Genomic DNA, 21,596 nt, shown 5'->3' with positions numbered 1-21,596 from the left:
TTTTAATTCATTTCTTCTCATATTAAACACACATCATGTACATAAACTACTTCCATTTTTACAATTTGATTTTTTTATTTTCTTTTTTGAAATCAAATTGCTCCCAAATAACAACTGAACTTCTTTTTGATTGAGAGAATTATTTTAAAACATAAATAAACATTTTTTTTGTGTTTTCGAACATAGAAATATGCGATGAACCTCTCTCTCAAGAATTTTTGAACTTCCCTCGATAGAGCACTTGAACTTTTAGGAACAACTTTTGTAAACTTTATCTTTTTATTCAATTTTTCTCATACGAAATGCAGACCATGCAGTACGTGAACTTTCGGTAGTGAACTTCTCTCTGTTACGCTTTAGTTATGAAAAAACTCTTATTTTTTAACATATATCAAAATGCTCTAACTTTTTTATTTGAATTTCTTTTACGTATTTTTAGAAATATGAAAATTGTAGGTTTTTTAGAAACATCAAACTTCGTCGTTATTTTGAATTGAACTTATTTTTTTTCTTTAGTAACAAAAAAAATCGAGTTTTTAATTAAATATCAAACTTCTCCACACTTTTAAATTGAACTTCTTAGTTTTATTCTTCAGTAAGGAGAAAAATTGAGTTTTTAATGTACATTGAATTACTCTGTTTTTTTAAATTGAACTTCTTGGTTTAATCTTCGATATTGGGGAAAATACAATTTTTTAAAAAAATGAGGAAAATCTTTTTAGAACTTTTTTTGTTGTTCCCTTATTTTTAATTTGAACTTATTTGTTATTCATTAGAACGAGATGAGGCTTTTATAAACTTTTAACTTCTCTATTATTTTAATTTGAACTTCTTAGTTTTATTCTTTAATAGTAAGGAAAATCAAGTTTTTCGAACTTCTTTGTTTTAAAATTTTGAACTTCTTGTTTTTTTAATAATGTGAAAAAATCGATTTTTTATAGACATCAAACTTCACCATTTTTTAAATTTGAACTTCTTAGTTTTATTGGTTAGTAATGGGGAAAATGCTTTGTTTATACACACGATGATATTGCGTTGTTATTTTAATTTGAACTTCTAGTTTTTATAGAATGGGGAAAATCAGTTTTTATACAATCTTTTTGAAATGCTCCTCTTTTTAATTTGAACTTCTCTGATTTTTTTACGAACGGGGAAAATCCGTTATAAATATTTTTGAACATTTTTTCAACTTCTTGCTCAAATTTTTTTAACTTTCAAATTTGTCTTTGAGATATTAAAAACTTCAATTTTTTTGAATGTTGACCTGCTTCGGTTTTTAAATTTGAACTTCTTATAGAATTTTGTTGCAACATTTTATGCATTTTTTGCTTTTCGGTGAAATGGCCTAGGCGTTCCCTTTTTTCATTTGATGATTTTTCTTCTGTACGTGGTACACGTGAACTTCAGAATTTCTGAAACAAGAACTTCGCGTGCTATTAATTTCAAGAGTTTTTTTTCATTTTTTTGTGTACTTTCTCACACGTGTTTTGGAAGAACTACCCTGCTTGTAATATTGTTTTTCGCTTTTGCTTTTGATTTGAACTTCTATGCTTTATGTGTATTGTGTTTGTTTTGCCAAAAGCTACCTTTTTGTATGCCATTATTTAACAAAACGTGAGCATCTACCCAAATTATAAGTACATTTTCTTCAAAGTGGATTAGAAGCGCTCAGCGTAGAGGGGTTCACATAAGGAAGAGTTGCGGAAACAAACAGAACACACATTGGACTTGAACACAGAATGAAGAAGATCAACACAGCCGAACTAATTACTGCAGAAAATTGTGGTCTCCATTTTTTGGATACTTCCAATATATGACCTTTTTACACAATAATATATGAACTTCTCAGAACATAAATTTCATTGAGCACTTTTCTACACACAGAACACACATGAGGGAGGCTGAAGATGTGCACGTGGGATGCATCAACATGCGGGAAAGTTTAGTAGTACTAACTAGCACACGGAAATAACACCCATTGGAAAGAGTTTTTAGCAAACTCAAAATATACTTCAAGCATTCCTAGTATGGCCTTCGAACAGGGTTACAATAGTCATCAGCTTGGTGATTTGCATTTCCGAAGAGCAAAAACGGGGACGGTGGCGGCGGTGCAATCCGCGGCGACGGACGGTGACGGCGCCTGTCGGGGGTCGCCGTGCGTCGCCGGCACCTTCACAGGGAGACAACGAGGGGTGGCCAAGGCTGCGGCCGTCGCCGCGCAGCATCGTCAGTAGGAGGTCCGTGCCGCTGCGCCCAGTCGAGAGAGCAATCAATTCTCAAACTGCAAAAACTGAAATACTACCCTGCAAGCGTATCTCCAAAAGAAGAATAAACAAGTGCACATGCACTGTAACATAGTCCAAAGGGCTACACCTACCTACTTACCTCATGTTGATGCCTAAGTTGTCCGTACGTATATGCCCATGAATGATTCAGTTAAGTCAACTACTCACTGCACTTTATATAGCAGAAACACACCTAATGGAGGGACGTTCAATCCAAGGACTCACACAGTCACGCTTGAACTTTTACTTTTACAAACATTGGCTAGCAACGCAAGTACTCCATCTGAACACGCAGCTGATGCCATAACTGAACTTTTTATACAGTAATCTAACATATAAACGCTGCTAGACTACCCGCCTAGCGAGGGCACCCGCGAACGCCGGCAATTCTGGATCGAGCGATCCTTTTACTGTGCTGCTTTTTACCCTGGTGGAAGCTGGTCAACCGTCCGTCTCTTTCTCACGCACGATCTCGTTCTGGCGCTGGATGACGGGTGGGCTCGTTAGATTGTGGGGTCTAGCAAACGGAGAGTGGGCGGCTCATAGGTTTGCGTCGCAGTTTACTGCGTGCATCTGCCAGCAGGATAGAAACGTGGGGATGGGCTGCGTGCGTGCAGTAAAACCTAGCCCCCCCCCCCATTCTCCCCCTCTCGTGCCGCTCATCCCCACCTCCTCCCACGCGCCCTCGCTTGCCGCCGCCCCCGCCGCCGTGGCCTCTTCCTGCTCCGTCCTCATCCCTGGCGTGTCCCGTGCACGAGAGGCCGCCACCTCTCCTCACCTTCTCCTCGCTTCCCGATCTGAAGTGAAGGGATTGACGCGGCCGCCGGGGATGACTCCAGTTCATCGTCGATGGGAGAAGGGGAGCATCAGCCGCCTCCCTCTCGGCCTCCCCGTCTCGTCGGAGCCGCCGCTCTCAGGGTCCTTCCCAGCCATCCAAGGATCTCCCATCCCATCCCGAGCCGGATTTCAGTGACAGGGGATGAGAGAATCGACGATGCATCAAGGCCCCCGCCACCTCTATTGCGGCACAGCACAACAGCCTCTGCAGAAGCTAAGCGGCAGTTGCCTCGTCTCCTTTTCAATCGCAACACCTGCGACCTTTAATCTCAATAGCAGAGCCCTCAGTTGTTAGGGAAGGTTTGCTCGTGCTTGTGATGGTTGGCCACATCCCAGCAGCGTGTGGGAGCCGCTGTTTTCAGCCAGAGTTGGGTCTCCTTGCCATTCATCACCAGCCTGTCTGCAGGTAGCTCCTACTCTTCTATTTGATACTGATGAAAAAGGAGAGGCACAAGATGAAAAAGGAGAGGCGCAAATCTTCAGACCTTTGCGTCCGTAGTTTCACTAAACTAAACTTCTCTAAAATATACCCCAACCAGAGCTTAGTCTTAGATATTCTGTTTGTAGTTTAAATTTGCTCAGAGTGATTACTCCACCATTACAATGATGTTTATAGTGGCAAAATGATTGTATATGTATGATTGATTGATACAAAAGCTGCACAGTTATGTCAAACCTTTTATCTTGACATTTTTTTATGTATCTACTAAAGATAAGGGAGAACCTTTTATCTTGACTGAATCGTTGTTTGAGAGAAAACAGAAAGACGAAGGCGATGAAGAGGATACATGAGCGGTCAAGTCAGCGTGAGGTGGAGAAGATGTGGCATTTCTGTCGGTGGCGCTGGGCCAGCAACATCAGACAGTGGACTACGGGGAGCTGCCGTGGGTGGTGGCTACAGTTTCCACGAGAGTGGGGTGGGGGTGGCACATGTGGGGGCGACGACAGCAAGTGGATCCGCACCGCTGAGGTGCACAACCACTCCGAGAAGGTAATGACCTTGCTTGCTGTCGTGCGCTTTGCTTGTTGGGGTTGATCATTGATTAGGCCACAACAACAGAGGAGTGGGATCGGCGAGAAGATTGAAGGTGTTGCGGACCCTGTACTCAATTCCAACAAGGTCATGACCTTTTTTTTCCTTCTTTCTTTGTCGGTGGATTTGCGGCTGCTGAGTTCGTGTTTGTGATGAAATTAATGAGTTAATGTTTGCACTGGTTTGCATGTTATAGATTAACAAGGCATCTATGCTTGACGAGGCCATTGAGTATGAGAAGCAGCTATATCTCGAAGTACAAGTTAGTAAGCATGCCTGGATGCATGGTTGGAGGATGAGCTTAGATTGAGGGAGATGGTGGTCTCATCGAGGACGTATGCATGTAAGATCTATATGACTAGGGCCCAATGCTCAGTTAATTTCTGAGTGATGGAGTTCGTCGAATAAATGTGAACCACATCATATGAATGGGTGTTATTCTAGCTTTAGTCGATGCACATTGTTCAGTTCATATATGATTCCAACGGCTTTACTTCCATATCACAGGTTTTCCCAAACCAAATATTAGTAATGCCACATGTATACGATTAGTGTCTATTCATTTGTTTGTTTCCACTTCCATTTTATTGCCTGCAAGCAACATTGACCTCAGACATCTACTACTCATTGCCTTTGCTATACGGATTTATATAAAAAACGAAATTTAGCTTGCCATGTATGTGAACACTTCTGTTACAAGGGCTCTCCAGGCTTATGATCTTTCCAGGATAATTGATTGTTGAATCTGAAGGTATATAATCAGTTTGTTAACTCATGTATCTTTATGCATTTTTGTTCATCCTCAAAATATTGTTGCTTACTTTCCTTGTCCTACATTTTTAGGTTGCTGAGGAGGTTCAGTTCTTGTAGGCTGGGTAAAACTTGAGTTGCCTACAAATGATTTTGCCCGTTTGTTGAAGATTTTTCTGGGCTTGTGCATGGCGAGCCCGATGGGCTGCTTATGAGCAGTTTGCACTGTAGGTTGTCAAATCCTTGCAAGATAGAATGTGTTTTTTTTGCATTTTGGGCTTACAATGGAGTAATCAACAGCTACGACCATGCAGGTATGAACTTTGTATGAGAGGCTAAGATAGGCATGGTGACATGGATCATGGTACTTGGTTTTGCTAGATTTCATGTGTCTATCCATCTATACTATCTCCAACAATGCATATTTTTCCCATGTATCTCTCATTCTTCCATGTAGCTAGAGACTTAGAATAACCAACGGAACTTTCTCAATTTTGTGTTTTCGCTCTTCTCAGATTTTAGGCTGGGTGTATAGAGATGTGCGGCACACACTGAATTTAGATTTCACTTGGAATATATCATTGTGCCATGTTCAAAATTAGAACTACATAGAAGAATGAAATTTTGTGATTGGGCTGCTGTGGTGTTTCTTTTTAAATAAATGGCATGCTAACTTGCTGGTTTAATTTAGGTGTGTAAGATAGTGTCTCCTCTCCGTTGCAACAATCAACTTTCTCAGGTTTGTCCAGTGGTTTGATGCAGCTGAACCATAGAAGCAACCAATAGCTATTCTGAATAATTATGACTGTTCTCAGCTAAACCACACCTGTACTAGCTAAACCAAGGAAGCAACTTATGATCAAACCTGACAATGGTTAGCATGATCAGGTATGTACTTCTTAACTTATCCTGATTTTTGTTTCTGTTTTTTTCTTTCGGTTTGTATCAAACTGATAGTGTTTGCATAAAGGTTGGAGGCGTTATTTCTCGTGAGGAGGTCTTTTTGCTCAGTCTTGGTTTACTAGCTTCATCCGGTTTTGAAGTGTCGGCATGGTGTACAAGCCTGGTCAGTTTTCTTGGTCTATCAATTTAAGAATTAGAAGCAGCAGGCGGCAGCTCAGGCTAGCGCCATGTTTACCATCTCATCTCACTGCTGTCTATATTCCATTTTTAGATTCGAAAATGATTCCGATGATTTTTGTCTGCCTTGGGCAACCTTTCCATTTCAGCCTCATGTAGGATTTTGGTCCCCGTGATCTTCCTTGCATAGAATAGATGACCTACTCCCAATCCTCCTTACCTCCCCTCTGAATCCTTTATGTCTCAGTGGTTGCCCAGGCTTTCGTTCAAATTTGGCATGATTTTTTGGTACACATTACCCAACCAACGCCCTCCCTTTCAAAGGAAAATGATGATTTTTTGTACTTAAGTTTGTTGTGTGCTGTCGGTGGCACTGTGTTGGATTTTTAGAGAAAATATCATTGTTGCTTCACTGCTATATGTGGTTTGAGTTGATGCTCTGTTTAGAAAGAAACAAGTTTAGAATAGGTAAATTTTAGTTAAGCCCCATTGTTTTGCTTTAGGCTATCCTTTGTAATTTCCTTGTCATGTTTCGTGCTTCATAGCATGTGTATGGAAGCATATAAATGCATCCATATAAACTGCAGTTGTAGTATCACATTTTTCTATCATATAAACTGCAGTTGTAGTTTAGAAATGAACTTCATGGATAATTGTTCATGTAGTTTGAATCATAATTGAATGAGGTGTGGTTATTCTTAATGTTAACTGAGTGGTACGACTGCAAATTAACGATAAGCTGTTGGTAAACGCCCTCTTTTTGGAAACTTGATAGTGCTCATTGGTTATATTGCTATATGCTGACATTATAATTCTTTGTTGACCTGCTCATGCAAATCCTACCTTTCCGGTCAGGTCACTACTACATGTTGGTTGACTGATCCTATCCCAAGATCGGTCCCCTCCTGAGCCATTTGATCACCAAATGCGCACGCAAATGCCTCCCTCCCATCCCCATCTTCCGCAGCACTCGCACGCTGCTGCGTGGTGCGCTCCCTGAGCCACCCTCGTCGGCCACACACAACCTTACGGCCAAACTTCTGTACCATTACTATATTACGGGTGTTCTCTGTTCTCAGCGTTTTCTGTTAGTTTTCTATCTCTGGTCTTATAATTATATTCTTTAGAATATCGCCAAGTCATGGCTGTAATCGAACATATAAATCACGCTTCGTTTAGAGTCAACAAAAGAATGGAGTAACAGGGCATGGGCTTCGTTTAGAGTCAACAAAAGAAAAGTTTTTTAGAGTAATTTTCAGTTCACAGTTTGCTTCGACTTTTGTGACTTATGATGTTTGGATCAAGGATTTCAAGATTTCCTGTTTTTATTATTGATGATGGAAGATGGATCAGATTTATGCCTGTTCTAAACCATTTATTCTCTGTTTGGGCTGTAATTTCTAAGTTCGCTTTCTTAGTAAAGAACTTAATAAAGCTTTGTTTCTGCAGACTATTTTATCTTTTCTTGGATAAGATTATATACTTTAGCTCGTGAGCTGACCTATTTGTGATTTGTACCTCAGTTGACGGGATATCTCATAACTGAAACCATGAACAACAAGTGCTTCGGTTATGGTGTTGGCGATCCATTGCTTGAGGCGACATCGTGTGCAAGATTATTCTTGTGGAGGCCACTGGCACAGTGGCACCCTCCTCGGTCTGCTGATCCCATTACCCAGGTTAGCTTTTCCCCTTTCCTCATGCCTGATTCCTATTTTTGTGTTGCTCTGTTCGATTTGGAGTTTCCCCCATGTTTCCATGAGATGCCTTGGCGATGGCTGAGGCCTCCTGTTAGAATGTGATTTATGTGGTGTTCACGGTGAGATAAAGTTCGAGGTCCATTTGATCCGTAGTTATTCTTCCAACATATTTTGTGGCTCTCATAAAATTTGGATGACATACCGAATTGGAACTTGGTGAGGTATGTCATGAACGACATTATATCAGTAGCACGGGCATTGTGCAACAAACTCACTGATGAGACAAAAGCCACCTTTTTCCTATAAACCTCGCTAGGCTACCCGCTATTCTGAGGCTCCCGCGTGCACTACCCTCTGTCCCAAATTATTTCCCCATTTCTCCTTGGTCTAAACTCTAAAAATCCACATAAGATTCCAGGAAGGTTTAGCTCAGCTAGATTTTGTCATGTATTTAAAACAAGTTCATGTATAATGTTTTATAAATAATTCAATTGAGGTAAATCAACGAGTCTATATTTGGTTTAGCATGGATTTTTGGGGATTCAATCTTCGTCTTTGCTAGCTGGAATTTGAGTCAAGAAATCTGATAGATAGATAAGCTAAATTTTGTATTGTTGCACCAATAGCAATTGTAATTTCTTTCTCACCTTCCAGCTAAGTCCCTATTTAATATGGTTCTATATTGGTTCCTTCAATCTGATACTTGTCTAAAGAGATCATTTTAAGTTCTGCTAATCACGAGTTGACATCAAAATTCCTTCGAGTCTCATTCACTATGCTTTCTTACTATATTACCTAATTAAGTGACAATAAGGCAAAAACAAAGCTGAAGATCAGAATGTGTCGTTGATCAATATTTTAGTTAATAGATCGTGAAATTGAAAAGGTTAGTTTGCTCTCTCCAAGAAACATCATATCTTAAACCATGTTCACACGCACCATCTAAACCTATGTGATGCCTCTTTGTTCAGTTCTGATGATGTGTGTGCAGAGAAAAGGCAGCATAAACTTGGTCCAAAGAAAATAGTGAATATTAACCTGGGAAGGGTGAAAATTGAGCTGCAAGGAAAACCATAGCAACTTTTTCCTTTTTTCTCTCCTGAAAATTTATATACAATGAGAAAGTTCATATTAGCATGTGGCATACGTCATGAAGGAAGCTGCACTGAATGAGTCAAGGGAAATCTGAAACTGCAGGTCGAACCTTCATCACGGCATTCGTGCCAAAGTGAGCTCAAATGAACCATGGGCTATCAGTCAGTATAATATCCATAGATATATCGTCAACCCTGTAACCAAAACTATTATAACCTTTTCAAGATGCACTAGAACTTTATGAATCATAATTTAGCAACTGAAGAGTGGACAAGGAAAAAAACTCGTTAGTTTAGTTAGTTTGAAGCCAAATTCTAATCATACAACTGAAGCCGAAAAGATTCTATGGGGTCGAGCTCCTAATGATTGATGATGTACAGTGTGTCTAATTCCAGTTCAAACGTCTTTCACTTGATTGGTTTGACCTCTTATTTTTAGATGGTATTAGTAGTCAGTCGAGCATCAATTTTTAGATGGTATTAGTAGTCAGTCGAGCATCTTGCATCTTGCATATTTTGAGATGGTATTAGTAGTCAGTCGAGCATCGATTTTTTCTGTGTTCACTGCAAGTTTTTTTTCTTCAAAATTCATCTTTCTTTGTGCTAAATGTTCTTTCTTACTGAACCATCACTCCAATTGTAGGTTGCGTGTTGCGCCTAAATGTTGGATATATGGTGATCTGGTAATGCCGATTTGGGAAAGCAGGTGTACAATGTGTGTAAATTAAGAAAACAATTTATAATCTGTGATGTGATCACTGCATTTTAATTTAGTATATGCGATCCCCTCAAGTAGGGAAGTATTGAATGCACCTCTCTGGCAAGTGCACGCATAAGGGTACCATTTTTTACTCAATCGATTTCAAAGCAAGGCATGAGACTGACATACACTCTTTAATTGCATCGTGTAAAGATATGTGGTGTGAGGGGAAGGAGAAATGTGGGACCTCATATTTTAAAGTGATGGCCGAGTTGACAATGCAGCCATTATTTGGGCAAGTATTCTTAAAACTAGAATTGCATGCAGTTTAGTGACTATATAGTTGGTGAATCACTGTCAGTATACTGGATCTAGCAACTGGTGAGATCATGGTAATATAGATGACTGATGTTAGCAAAGTTTAAATTGATTACCCCTGGGACGATGATCTCCATCTCCTTATTGTGGACGTCGTGGTTCAGTAGTGGGGGCCTGGGGGCAACTCTCTTCCACCATGTATGTTGAATGCATTCCATCTGAAACAACGTTAAGTGCGTGCTTAGAGCAGGTAAGACAATGGTGGCTGCTTGGCTGGTTGACGTGTCGCGACGCTGGCCGATGCCATGTATTGCTGGATTGACGAGCTTCATTGAGCTTCATTGAGCTCTATGCGGTGGGTGCACCAATCCTATCTACTTCTGTCAAAGTTGGTAACTAAAGCAGTAAGTTAAGCTTGAAGGAAAGCTTCAGCCAACAACAATCTGCCATTCTCCTCCATGGTGCACGGTGCCCCCCACAACAAAAATCTGCCATTCTCCTCCACGGTGCACGGTGCCCCCCACAACAAATGTAGCACATAAGTGGCGTCCATAAAAATCAGCGCCTAATCCAACGACATCGTTGCTCAAGAAACACCGTACCGAACACAGCTCACAACAACAAATCTAATACCAGAGGAAACAATACAAACCAGATCGCACGCAGGGCAAAGCAGCAGGCCGAGTAGACGCACGACGAGATGGATGACCAGAACAGCAACGGCGATGCAGGCTGAGAAGACGCATGGCGAGATGGATGACCAGAACAGCAACGACACAATTCGTGTGGACGGCGAAGCTGCGCCCAAGGAGCAGCCGCGGAAGTAGCACCGACAGCCGGAACAACACGACGGCGGAGATCCTCCAGCCACAACTTGAAACCGAGGCGTACCCAGCACCCCAAATCGCCAATCTCCGCTCTTCAGAGCTACGCCGAGTCGCTAACCCGTTGAGAAGACACGCTCATAGGGAAACCCATACATACACCCGACACGCGGCTTGGACCAGCGGCCACCTGGAGATTAAAGCTTGCTGAGAGGACACGCGCACACACATCCGACACGCTGCATGCATCAATGCGCATCCTGGGTCCTTGCAGCCACAAGGCGACGAGCGCATTACAGCTCTACCTGCCTACGCATGGTCACGGGCGGACGTGCCTTTTTTAGACCATGGTTGTTGTGATTTTTTAGTGGGATGGTAGTATGGTTAATAATACAACAATCGGCTATAAGGCCACATGTACAATAGTAAATTTTAAGTGTGTACTATTCCCTTTGTTTCCAAATATAAGTCCACGAAGGAAAATGGGTGAATCTACACTCTAAACTGTGTTTATATACATCCGTATGTAGTTTATCATGAAATCTCTATAAAGACTTGCATTTAGAAACAAAGGTAGTACGTTATTAATAGTTGGCCTATCATACAACCTCACAAAGTGTCTTGAGTCTCGTGCTGCAGCTGGCTAATAATCAACAACCCGTTTCTCTTCTTCTCCTTCAACTGAGCAAATATATAATACTTTAGTCCTTATAGCTTGCTTATGTCACCTTATTGTACTTGCTCTTATGTCGGCGTGGGAAACGAGCCATCGTGCCAGCCTGTTTAGCGAGGGGCCGATCCTGGGCTAGGGAGGGCGCGACCCGAGTACTTAGCGTGCCTCACCGGGTCGTGTCGTGCCTGGCCCTTTTAACCCAGGCCGGGCCGGTCCATTTGGGCAGGTTTGCACGCATGGAATCCCGCACACACCCGACATGCGTAACATTGTGGCCCACCATGCGTCCACCCTTGAACAGCAGGCGCCACCAAGCAAACGCATCTAAGAGCGCTCCCAGCCATCTATTTCCAGTGAGTTTTTTTAGGGTCTATATTCTTGGGGATTGTTTTTTCACAGAAACAAGTGTAACGATCCAGTCAAAATTGTACCGCTCAATTGAACGAGGGAGTTCCTACCCATATGAACTTTCTTTACCAAAAAATTTAGATCTATTATAAAAGTTCATCAGAAGTGCAAAGCATCTCAAACATACTAAAAATTACAGAGATTCCGAGACCACCAAACGATAACTACAAACTTCATAATCTTACTGCTTATTTGAAGATGCTCCCAGTCAAACAGGCGGAACTCGACGGTACCGATGATGTTGATATCAACCATATGACTCAGGCTGATGCCAATAGTTATCGCTATGGTAACTGTGTTATTCCAATTCTATATAATTCACATCATTTCGCCCCAGCTTAATACCCCTCTTGTCATTTATAGAACCGCCACCCTGCCGCAAGCACAAGCAGCCCCTAGAATATGTTCATCGCCCACACAAGGCCGGGTAAGTCCCAAAGTTCAAAGAGAAAAAAAATCCATTTGAAAGATGGAAAGAACATTACTCGCGGTAAAAACTCTTATTACTTTCCTGTTAGCAGCAACTCCTCCGACAAATACTAAATACTATAGTTCTGTGTAAATTGGCAGGCAAACTTGGTGGGCAAATACATTTAAGCTATATAACAAAAGTGTTCGCAATCTTTGAAATATCATCAAAGACAAGAAAACTCCTAATCATTACAATGTAGATATCATCAAAGACAAGAAAACTCCTAACCATTACAATGTATGCCACATGACAGAAACATTTGCTTCTGATGGTAAAAGAATGGTAATCTTAAACAAATGCATTCTTGTGTTTCCTACAAGAACATGCCAGCAAACCATATACTAAATAACCTTTATCTTCATTTGCAGCACTTTAGCACACACTTTTCTAAGAGAAGCCTCTCCCCACACATGGATGTTGGACATGATGAGCTACCAATCAGTACAGGAGACGGGACCACCAGTGTCATGGCCCACTTTATCAAGGGCGTCGACAACAGGGCTACACTCACAAAGAACTGGAGCAGCTTCTTCATAAGGCAAACATGAAGAAAGGGTGTGCATATGCTTTCGCCTTCAAGTGCACGTCTAAAGGCTTCTGCATGATTGTCTATCCAATCTAAGCAGATCACAATAGTCCTTTGCTACGTAACTTGATATTACTAAAAGTACCTATCAAGAATTTAATATCTGGCATCATTTTGGATCTTATGTAAAAAGATTATGGCAATCCTGTCTGTATGACTATCATCAATCCGTACTTAATTTTATATGTTTTCTTCTGTGTTTACATATTTTGATGCACACTCTTTCTATAATTGGCTTGCTCTCGGCCTTTGTGCCATGGGCGCAACGGGTCATCTAGTACTTGAACGTCTCAGCGAGACAGCTAGCTGAACTTTGATCAGCGTCGATGGCCGGCGCCTCGCACACACCACGCTAGCATAAACGACCCTGGTCCACAGAAAGGTGGCCGCCCGGCGAGAAGTGAGGGTCAGTGGTGGCGTCGCAGGAGCAGGCCGTCAGCGGCGTCGCGGGCCAGGGTTGGGCTACAGTGGCTGCTTACAGGAGAGCCATGGCTACGACGGGGTGAGCAAAAGGTTGGATCCAGCCTACCTCGCGCGTCACTGGCAAACGGCTGCAGCTAGAGCCATTGGACTGCGATAGAGTGTGGACCTGAAGGATGAGTCCACAGCGACGGGCATCGCCGGTTCATGGTGAGGCTGGGAGTAAGCGCTGGGCGCGTTGCCGGGAGCCGGCCAGAGCCGGGAGGAAGCGCACAAGGCGGTCGGCGGCGGGGGCGGCGCGCAGGGGCACGCGGCGGCAGCACGCTGGAGCAAGTGACAGAGGCGGCGCGCAGGGGCAGGCTACGGGGGTGGCGCACAGGGGCACGCGGCGGATGGGGTCGGAGCCAGGCTCCGGCCGTGGCTGGAGGTGATAGGTCGGGGCAGTGGTGGTCTTGCACGGCGGCGGTGGGAAGACGGTGGGCGGCGGAGGAAGGAACGTAAGCAGGCAGCAACCGGAGATGGTGGCGCGCGCCGTCGGCGTCGTGCGGGATCCAGAGGCAGTCGGTGGCGCGCGGGATCAGGGCCGGCGGCGGGCGCGCGCTTTTCAGGGTATATATATATATATATATATATATATATATATATATATATATATATATATATATATATATATATATGACAAATTTTATCTACAAGCAATAGTAGTTACCCCCTAGTTGTTTGCTCGCCACATGTCTTTTCTTATCTCTAAACCAAACGGGTTGGTGGATGCAAAAGAATCCATTAGCCGGCAGGTAACTATTGTCTAATTAAATAATTAAATAAATGGTGTGAGTTAGTTCAACAACCTGCTATTTCCCTGGCCGGCCGAATGCATCACCACGAACGGATAAGATATTTATAAGTTGAACGTGCTGGGCCAAACATCTCTTATTTTATTTTTGAGTAATCTGTTGTATACTTCTGACTCGAGTATGTAGAACTACATACTAGTTTAGAAAACAGTACATAGTATATTGTTTGGAAAATAGTATGTAGTATATTGTTTGGAAAATAGTATATTTTGGAGCGATGAGTATATAGTATGTAGCATGGAGTTGAAAGGAGTATATAGTATGGAGTACATAGTGTGGAATCGAAAGGAGTATATGATATGTGCTGAGGAGTATACGTAGTTTGGAAAAGGTATATTCTTGGGTATATGTATACTTCCAGTCGCGTATGTTCATTTAATATATACTTCCAGTGGCATAGATACTCCATTTGTATAGTATAGAATCACGTGAACACAAGTTGTATACACATGCTTCTTTTTTCCATTTAAGTGGTATACACATAGTATGGAGTATGCACATTTAACTAGAGACTGGAGTATGGAGTATATGTTTTTTTTGCGGGTGAGTATGGAGTATATACTTATCTTGGTAATATGAAATCCCGGTTAATAGACAAGTGCTAGAGTAGATCATTCTTACTTTTGAGTATAATTAAGTTATCAAGTACGTGCTCAAACAAAAATCAGATTCTAAATGGCTTTTGTGTTCACCAAAATTTACCGAAAAGGCTTCATGTATACTGCATACTCCACCCACTAACATACTCCATATGGCCGTCTTCAACGGCCTTATTAAAGATTGTATAAGAGAGGATTATATTCATCTACACTATAGAGAGTATATTCATCCAAGAATGAGTATATAAAAAAGTAGTATTTGGTATAATGAAGGAGAACATATGAACCCCGCAAAAAAAGGAGAAAGTATGCAGTGTACAAGAATTTATAGTGTACAACAGTACAAGTAGTTTGTCTATCGTTTCACCGATTCCTGAAGCTTAGATTTGAATGGTCATACAAAACTTCTTTCAAATCATGATGTGACCATGTCCTCACACGTACAACGTCGCCGCCAACGACATCATTCGTTTACGCGCAGCCACATGTATTCTTCATCAACGCCGTACCAGAACGTTGTTGTGTTGCTGCTGTCGCCGCAACCGCTTGCCGTAGTCGCGCATTAAGGCCATGCTGGGTCAGTCTTTGCACACGGGATCATCATATTGGACCCCTCCCCGCTGATAATCCTCTTCACCCATCCGTGATACTAAAGAGATCAGACGAAGTAACACCAATTAGCATTTAACTGGGACTCTACCTTCAATAAATACCTTCCAATTAGTTTAGATACACCCAGCCCAGGAAAATCAACCGCGTGTGCACTAAAATCAAGAAACAAGGAAAAATCAATTGCCTCACGCATGCATGGATCCACCGATTTGATGTCGTCTACCTTTTTGCCGATCTAGTCTTCTCACGCAGATTTGAATTTGAAGAGAGAGAGAGAGAGAGAGAGAGAGATCGAACCGAATTGTGTCATCCTGATTCAACGTGTATCCATGAATGAAATATTAAACGGCAAGAGAAAAGGTTGGGCGCCCCACAAAATTAGGAAGCTCAGTCCAACAAACTGATCGGGCATAAAAAAAAATCTGATTTTATGGTGTCCATGACCCGTTAAGAAAGGCACGGATCTTGATGCAATCAAATGGCAGTGGGGGTGGTGGTAACTACTACTAGGTGGTAGAATCTATTTTCCCTATATATATATATATATATATATATATATATATATATATATATCAGCATGTATATATTCATCAATTAATGGAGTTTGTCACTTTTATTACATCCATGCAACCTAGACGCTAATAGGTAAAGATAGGTGCTAATCCCACCCGAGTATACGTAGATTGGGTTCTTTTTCCATGGTCTTCTCTAGATCCAACACAAAATTTTGGCAGCACCTCCCCGCTGTTCTCCTGATACACGTCTCGGCAATAAGCACAGAGGATGTGTACCCAGAGAACAACAATGAGGCACTGATGAAATTCTGCATCAGATTCGGAGCAGGGCATATGAGAAAACGAACCCAACTTACACATGCTCGGGCTATCCATGGATAATGTTGGACAATTCAAAAGAATCACGGTTATAAATATGCAAATGCGTGCATATTTATAGATGTAACCCTTTCGAATGGGAGACGCATAGTGGTCATGCATACTGATGATTGAAGACACCTATAGCTAGCAGTTTCATCGGCACGAAGACCGGAACAGAGCAAATGAAGGGGGCAGGGGGAGATCTCATTTGTGCTCACCCATGAATGCATGGGCGGAGCTCGTCGAACACTAGACCCTCGCAGCGACGAAAAAACTACACATTTAAATCGAAAGATGAGTAACATAGCAATATTGTTTTTTCTGTCAACCTAACTAAATATTTACAACAGGACGAGCGAATTAGGGGGTTCCTCGGCGTCGATGGAACCCTAAATAGCAAGTATCATTGGCGCGAGATACATGTGGAGCTCGGCGTTGAACACTAGATCCACATCCCACAAGTGACGCCGGCGCCCGGCGTCCCGCAACAATAGTTCTGGGGGCCGATGACGGTCGAACACCTTGGCAAATTTTTCTGGCAGCCTATGCGATGAGGATTAAAGCCAAGTTTTAAAACTTCAAACAACCAAACCGACTTGAGTCAGTTTGGGTGTTTCAAGTTTCAACGCTTGGCTTTTAATCGTCATCGCAGAGGCCGCAAGACAAATTTGCAAGGTGTTCGACCGCCATCGACCCCGAAAACTGTTGCTGCGGGATGCCAGACGCCGGCGTCACTTGTGTGACATGGATGTAGTGTTCGACACCGACGGCCACATGTATCTCGCACCGACGATACTCGCTATTTAGGGTTCCATCGACATCGAGGGACCCCCTAACCCGCTCGTCCCCAGGCGCGCCCTCTGGTATGGGCGACGGCTCGGGATCGGCGGGACCCACTGGCTCCATCATCTATCTCCTCGGCGACCGGCGATCCACGACCGGCGACCCTCGACCATCGGCGACCCTCTTTTTCTACTCTTCCTACTTCTTTTTTCCATCTTCTACTTCTACTTCTTTTTTTTCATCATCATCTTCTTCTACTACTACTACTTATTGTCTTTTTTTATCTTCTTCTTCTTCCTCCTCTTCTTCTTCTTCCTCCTCTTCTTTTTTACTTCTTGTTATTCATCTTTCTTGTTTATTCTTAAAAAACGGAAGAAAAAAACCTAAACTGAACAATAAACTGAATGTAACCTAAAATAAACTAAATTAACCTAAACTAAACTAACCTAAACTAAACTAACATAAAGTAAATCTAAAAAAATAGAAAAAAACAACTCTCCACGTGGAGGGGCGGGGCGGCGGCGGGGCCGGACGGAGCGGCCGGCGAAGGGGGTGGCGCGGGGCGGTGGCGGCTCGGGCATGGGGGCGCGGGCGGGGCAGCCAGCGACGGGGGTGGCACGGGTCGGCTCGGGCTCGGGCTCGGGGCGCCGGGGCGGCCGGGCAAGAGCGGCGCGGGGCGGCTGGGGCAGTGAGGCGGCGGGGACGGCTCGGGTATGGTGAGGGGAGGGAGAGAGGGGGGAAAGAGAGGGGTGGGGCTGGCCGCTTTTTAGTTAGGTCACAGCTCTTTGCCATCTGCTAGCAGACGACAAAGATCCTAGCTAACGGACGCTAGTTTGGCCACTTTCTTTGCCCTAGCTAACGGGCGCTAGTTTGGCCACTTTCTTTGCCGTCTGCTAGCAGACGGCAAAAAAGTGGCCGTTAGGTGGTTCTCGTTAGTGGGCCACCCTCCCTCTTTGTCGTCTGCTAGCAGGTTGATGGCAAACACCCTCTTTGTCGTCCGCTCTTTCTTTGCCGTCAGCTTTCTGTAAGCTGATGGCAAAGACCTTCTTTGCCGTCAGCTAGCAAACAACAAAGAGCTAGCTGACGGCAAAGATCCTGATTCGAGTAGTGGCCCCCTCAACGAACCCCTTGTTCCTTTATAGTGGTTACTGCAGCCAGATTTTTCTCACGTCATGATAGTTTTGCTCCCTCCATGAGCAAACTCGCCCCCTCTATGTGTGAAACTTGGCTCAGTCCCTGGTTGTAACAACGGTCACATTCGAGCGATGGTGCACCAAGAGTTTCTTCGGCGGCAGAAGTTGGTTGACGATTCTGAATTCTCTTGACAACATCGTCGTTCAAGACCTTCAGGGTCGCGATCCAAGAGTGGTGGAGATTTGTTCCGGGCGACAATCCATGACGACAAGTGCGACACCATTTGCGCTGGCGCCTGTTCAGAGGCTCACAACGCAGTTTTGCTCCTATGGCTTTCTCTTGGATTTTGGCTTAGTGAAGACCGTTTCTTCTCCTCTTTGGCGGACGCTCCGACGATGGAGGTGGTCGGAAGTTTTTGGTCAATGTGTTGGTGGTTGTAGGATTGAAGAAGGATTTCTGCACATTTCCTTTGTTGGGAGTATTTCATGTACTTTTTCTTGGTGTGTTATCTCTTTAGATATCTCCAGAGAGATGCTACATTTGCTGTAATATACTGATGTAATTAATATAAATGTGGCACTTCTCGTAAAATGACTGGGCCACATACACATTTCAATATCGGGTATTTTCCTCGCTTGCTATTTCATTTTCATGGGTGATTTGCTTCGTTTTGCCTGAGCCCTTAAGTTTAGTGCGAGGAGGTCGGACTTCAGACACTTGTTCAGTTTTTTTTTTTTAGAAAAACTTCCAATCTATTAATCTTCAATCATGGTAGTACAACGAACACTGAAAATAATGAAAATTACATCCAGATCAGTAAACCACCTAGCGACGACTACACGCACTGAAGCCGAAGGCACGCCGCTGTCATGGTCCCTCCATCGCCGGAGTCGGACAAAACTTGTTGTAGTAGATAGTCGAAAAGTCGTCGTGCTAAGCCCCCATAAAACTTTAGACACTTGTTCTGGGCGATGGAGGGATTTCCGTTAAACACCGAATACCAACTGCTGTGGGTTTGGTAGAAAGTCAAGAGGTGAAACTGAAAGTAGGGTTAGAAACTTCAGTCCTTTATTGGCATTTTGGCTTATACTGCAGCAACAATCAATATACAAAAAATAATATTCTCAGGCCATTATCTAAGACTGCTCAGCTATTTTTTTTTTTTTTGCGGGGGGACTGCTCAGCTAATTTTCAGACACAGACTGAATCAATTCCTCCAAATTGTTGTACGACGACTCCCCTTCCTTCAAAGAAGCGTTTGCTTTCACTTTACATGCCAGAGCCTTCCTCCTCGTGTCCTCCGCTTCGACCCCTCCGTCCATCAGCTTCTCCAGAGCGCTGTTGACTTGCTCCGCCCCAACCTCCGCCTTCGCCTCTCCGCTGCCATGCTTGCCAGCGGTCAGGACGTTCGCCGTTGGCTTTGTCACGCCGACGGATACCCCGATTCCAAGCACGTCCACGATCAGCTTCTCGTTGACGAATTGCTCGGCGAACAGAGGCCAGGTGACCATGGGCACGCCGGCGGCGACGCTCTCCAGAGTCGAGCCCCACCCACAGTGCGTCATGAATCCGCCCACCGCCGGGTGCGCCAGGATGGCCACCTGCGGCGCCCACCCACGCACCACCAGGCACTTGCTGTCCGCGTCGCCGTCGCCGTCGGTGTTCTCACGTAACCACACCTTCACGTCGTCGGGCAACGAGTCAGCGCCTCTGATAACCCACATGGCAGGCCAGCCGCACGAGACCAGGGCCATGCCGAGCTGCATGAGCTGCGCGGGCGGCATGCACCCGGCGCTGCCGAAGCTCACGTACACCACGGACTTGGCCTTCTTGCCGTCCAGCCACGACATGCACCGCCTCGCGTCATCGCTCTGCGGGTCGAGACTAGGTGCGCAGCACAGAGAGACCGGCCCCACGGCGAGAACTTTCCTGCCTGCGGCTGCCGCGAGAAGCGCCGTGGAGCCGTGCTCCAGCTCGTCGAAGCTGTTCACCACGACGCCGTCCACGGCCATGCCGAACTCTCGGACCTCCTGCATCAGCCCGCTCCCCATGGACGTGGATGTCAAGAAATGCGGCGGCAGCTGCCCGCCGAGGATCTTGCACTCAAACGGCTGCAGGACGGAGATGTCGACGAGCTCGTCCGCGGACGCAATCGCCTCGTGCCGACCTTGCCTGTAGAGGTGCTCGATGCACAGCAAGGCGAACGCACCAAAGCCGTGGAAGACGTAGCAGGGCACGCCAAGGTCTCGCGCCATGCGCAGCGTCCACGTGTGGCACATCCCGGCGACGATGCAGCTCGGCCGGCGTGGCGCGTCCTGAAGGCAGTACTGCTCCACCGCCTCGCCGAACTTCTTGTTGGCCTCGAAGAAGCCAGGCACCATGGCGGGGGACGTGATCAGGTCCAACCTCTCGCACCCCTCCGGCAGGCCGGCTTCCGCGGCCGGAAAGGGGATCGCGGTGCCGCGGTCACCGCGCCGCGCGGGGTGACACGGTCGACGCGGCTCTGGACAAGCGACGCGTTGGCGGGCGTCGTGATGATGGCGACCGACGCTCCATGGGAGGCGAGAAGGCAGCCGATGTCTGTCATCGGGACGATGTGGCTGATGCTTCCTATCCATGGGACGAGCACAAAGTGAGGCTTTCTGGCGGTCTCCATTGCCTGTTACTGTGCTGCACTATGGTGTCCACAAATTCGACAAAGTTGGGTATGACTCAAAATTATGAGATGGGAAATATGGCTCTTGGTTTGTGTGTGACGAACTGCTGGGTAGGATCTTGTTATGTATGCAGGTTCTATGGCCTGCGACCGGGTGTGCGTGCATGGTACGAGGCCGTGTCGACACATTGTGCACATGCGTATGCAAGTAGCGGTCTTATTATCTCGCAAAAAAAAAGTAGCGGTCTTATTGATCAATGATTGATAAACTAGGAGATTAGCTGTCCTTCCCTCAAAAAAGAAAGGTGATTAGCTGTCCTGGGCGGTGGTCAGGGCTTTTTCCAGGACAGCTAATCAGATTAGCCTGGAATGTTCGTTCGTCTTTGCCCATTCTCTCGTTGATATGATGCATGACGACATTGACGAGTACCATTTTCTCGCTACCAGACTGCATGGATTTGTTTTAGACTGCGGAGTAGTACTATTTCTTTAGAAGGAACCAACAGGAAAACCCATGGAAGGCCAAACTGTCAACGAGTTGCTTGATCGTGCACGATTTCTATGAGGACATCGTGGACACACAGATACTCCTACGTGCATGTCCGGCCGGTCGACACTCTGACCACGAGAATAGTCAGAACTCAGATCCATTCTTAGATCGAGTAGTACAATTCCAAAGTTGTACATTTTTTTTTGAGGATCCCAAAGTTGTACTTCAGGCCGTGTGATCCCATCACTCCGTCGTCTTTTTTTTGGACACGGCTGTCGGGTCACCCCGGTCCAAGCAGATCACTTAACGGGTGACGCAACAAGGTTTACGTCAATAATAATAATACGAAAATACTAACGGCCACGCGTGTGGCACTTTTGCAACTCGTCCACACGCATGGATCAACGTCCGTT

At 44.6% G+C, this 21,596-nt stretch overlaps 1 protein-coding gene, 1 long non-coding RNA gene and 1 pseudogene across 4 annotated transcripts; 1 reads left to right on the top strand and 2 right to left on the bottom strand.

Moving 5' to 3' along the window:
* Positions 1-1,875: 1,875 nt before the first annotated feature.
* On the bottom strand, positions 1,876-9,966 carry LOC123041678 (uncharacterized). Its single transcript, XR_006418594.1, has 4 exons — positions 9,914-9,966; positions 8,890-8,974; positions 8,724-8,784; positions 1,876-2,247 (listed from the first exon to the last, which is right to left on the bottom strand). It is a non-coding gene; the product is annotated as an uncharacterized lncRNA (long non-coding RNA).
* Positions 2,976-9,755, top strand: LOC123041677 (uncharacterized). 3 transcript variants are annotated; one of them, XR_006418593.1, is made up of 9 exons: positions 2,976-3,528; positions 3,885-4,113; positions 4,183-4,242; positions 4,352-4,498; positions 4,999-5,644; positions 5,721-5,793; positions 5,876-5,971; positions 7,509-7,664; positions 9,423-9,755. XR_006418593.1 is itself a non-coding variant. In XM_044464260.1 (4 exons), the coding sequence occupies exons 1-4, from the start codon at positions 3,440-3,442 to the stop codon at positions 4,463-4,465; spliced, it is 492 nt and encodes a 163-aa protein (XP_044320195.1). In that variant the 5' UTR covers positions 2,976-3,439; the 3' UTR covers positions 4,466-4,681. The 3 variants fall into 3 exon arrangements, 1 of the variants encoding a protein (XP_044320195.1); XR_006418592.1 differs by having other exon boundaries at positions 4,999-5,793; XM_044464260.1 differs by lacking the exons at positions 4,999-5,644; positions 5,721-5,793; positions 5,876-5,971; positions 7,509-7,664; positions 9,423-9,755 and having other exon boundaries at positions 4,352-4,681.
* An 8,937-nt stretch (positions 9,967-18,903) lies between the features above and the next one.
* Positions 18,904-20,865, bottom strand: LOC123041676 (UDP-glycosyltransferase 73C6-like; annotated as a pseudogene).
* Positions 20,866-21,596: the final 731 nt, after the last annotated feature.

Source organism: Triticum aestivum, chromosome 2B, assembly GCF_018294505.1.
Source record: "Triticum aestivum cultivar Chinese Spring chromosome 2B, IWGSC CS RefSeq v2.1, whole genome shotgun sequence".
Taxonomy (NCBI): domain Eukaryota; kingdom Viridiplantae; phylum Streptophyta; class Magnoliopsida; order Poales; family Poaceae; genus Triticum; species Triticum aestivum.
Note: the sequence above shows the minus strand (reverse complement) of the source record. Positions and strands in the feature narration are given on the sequence as shown.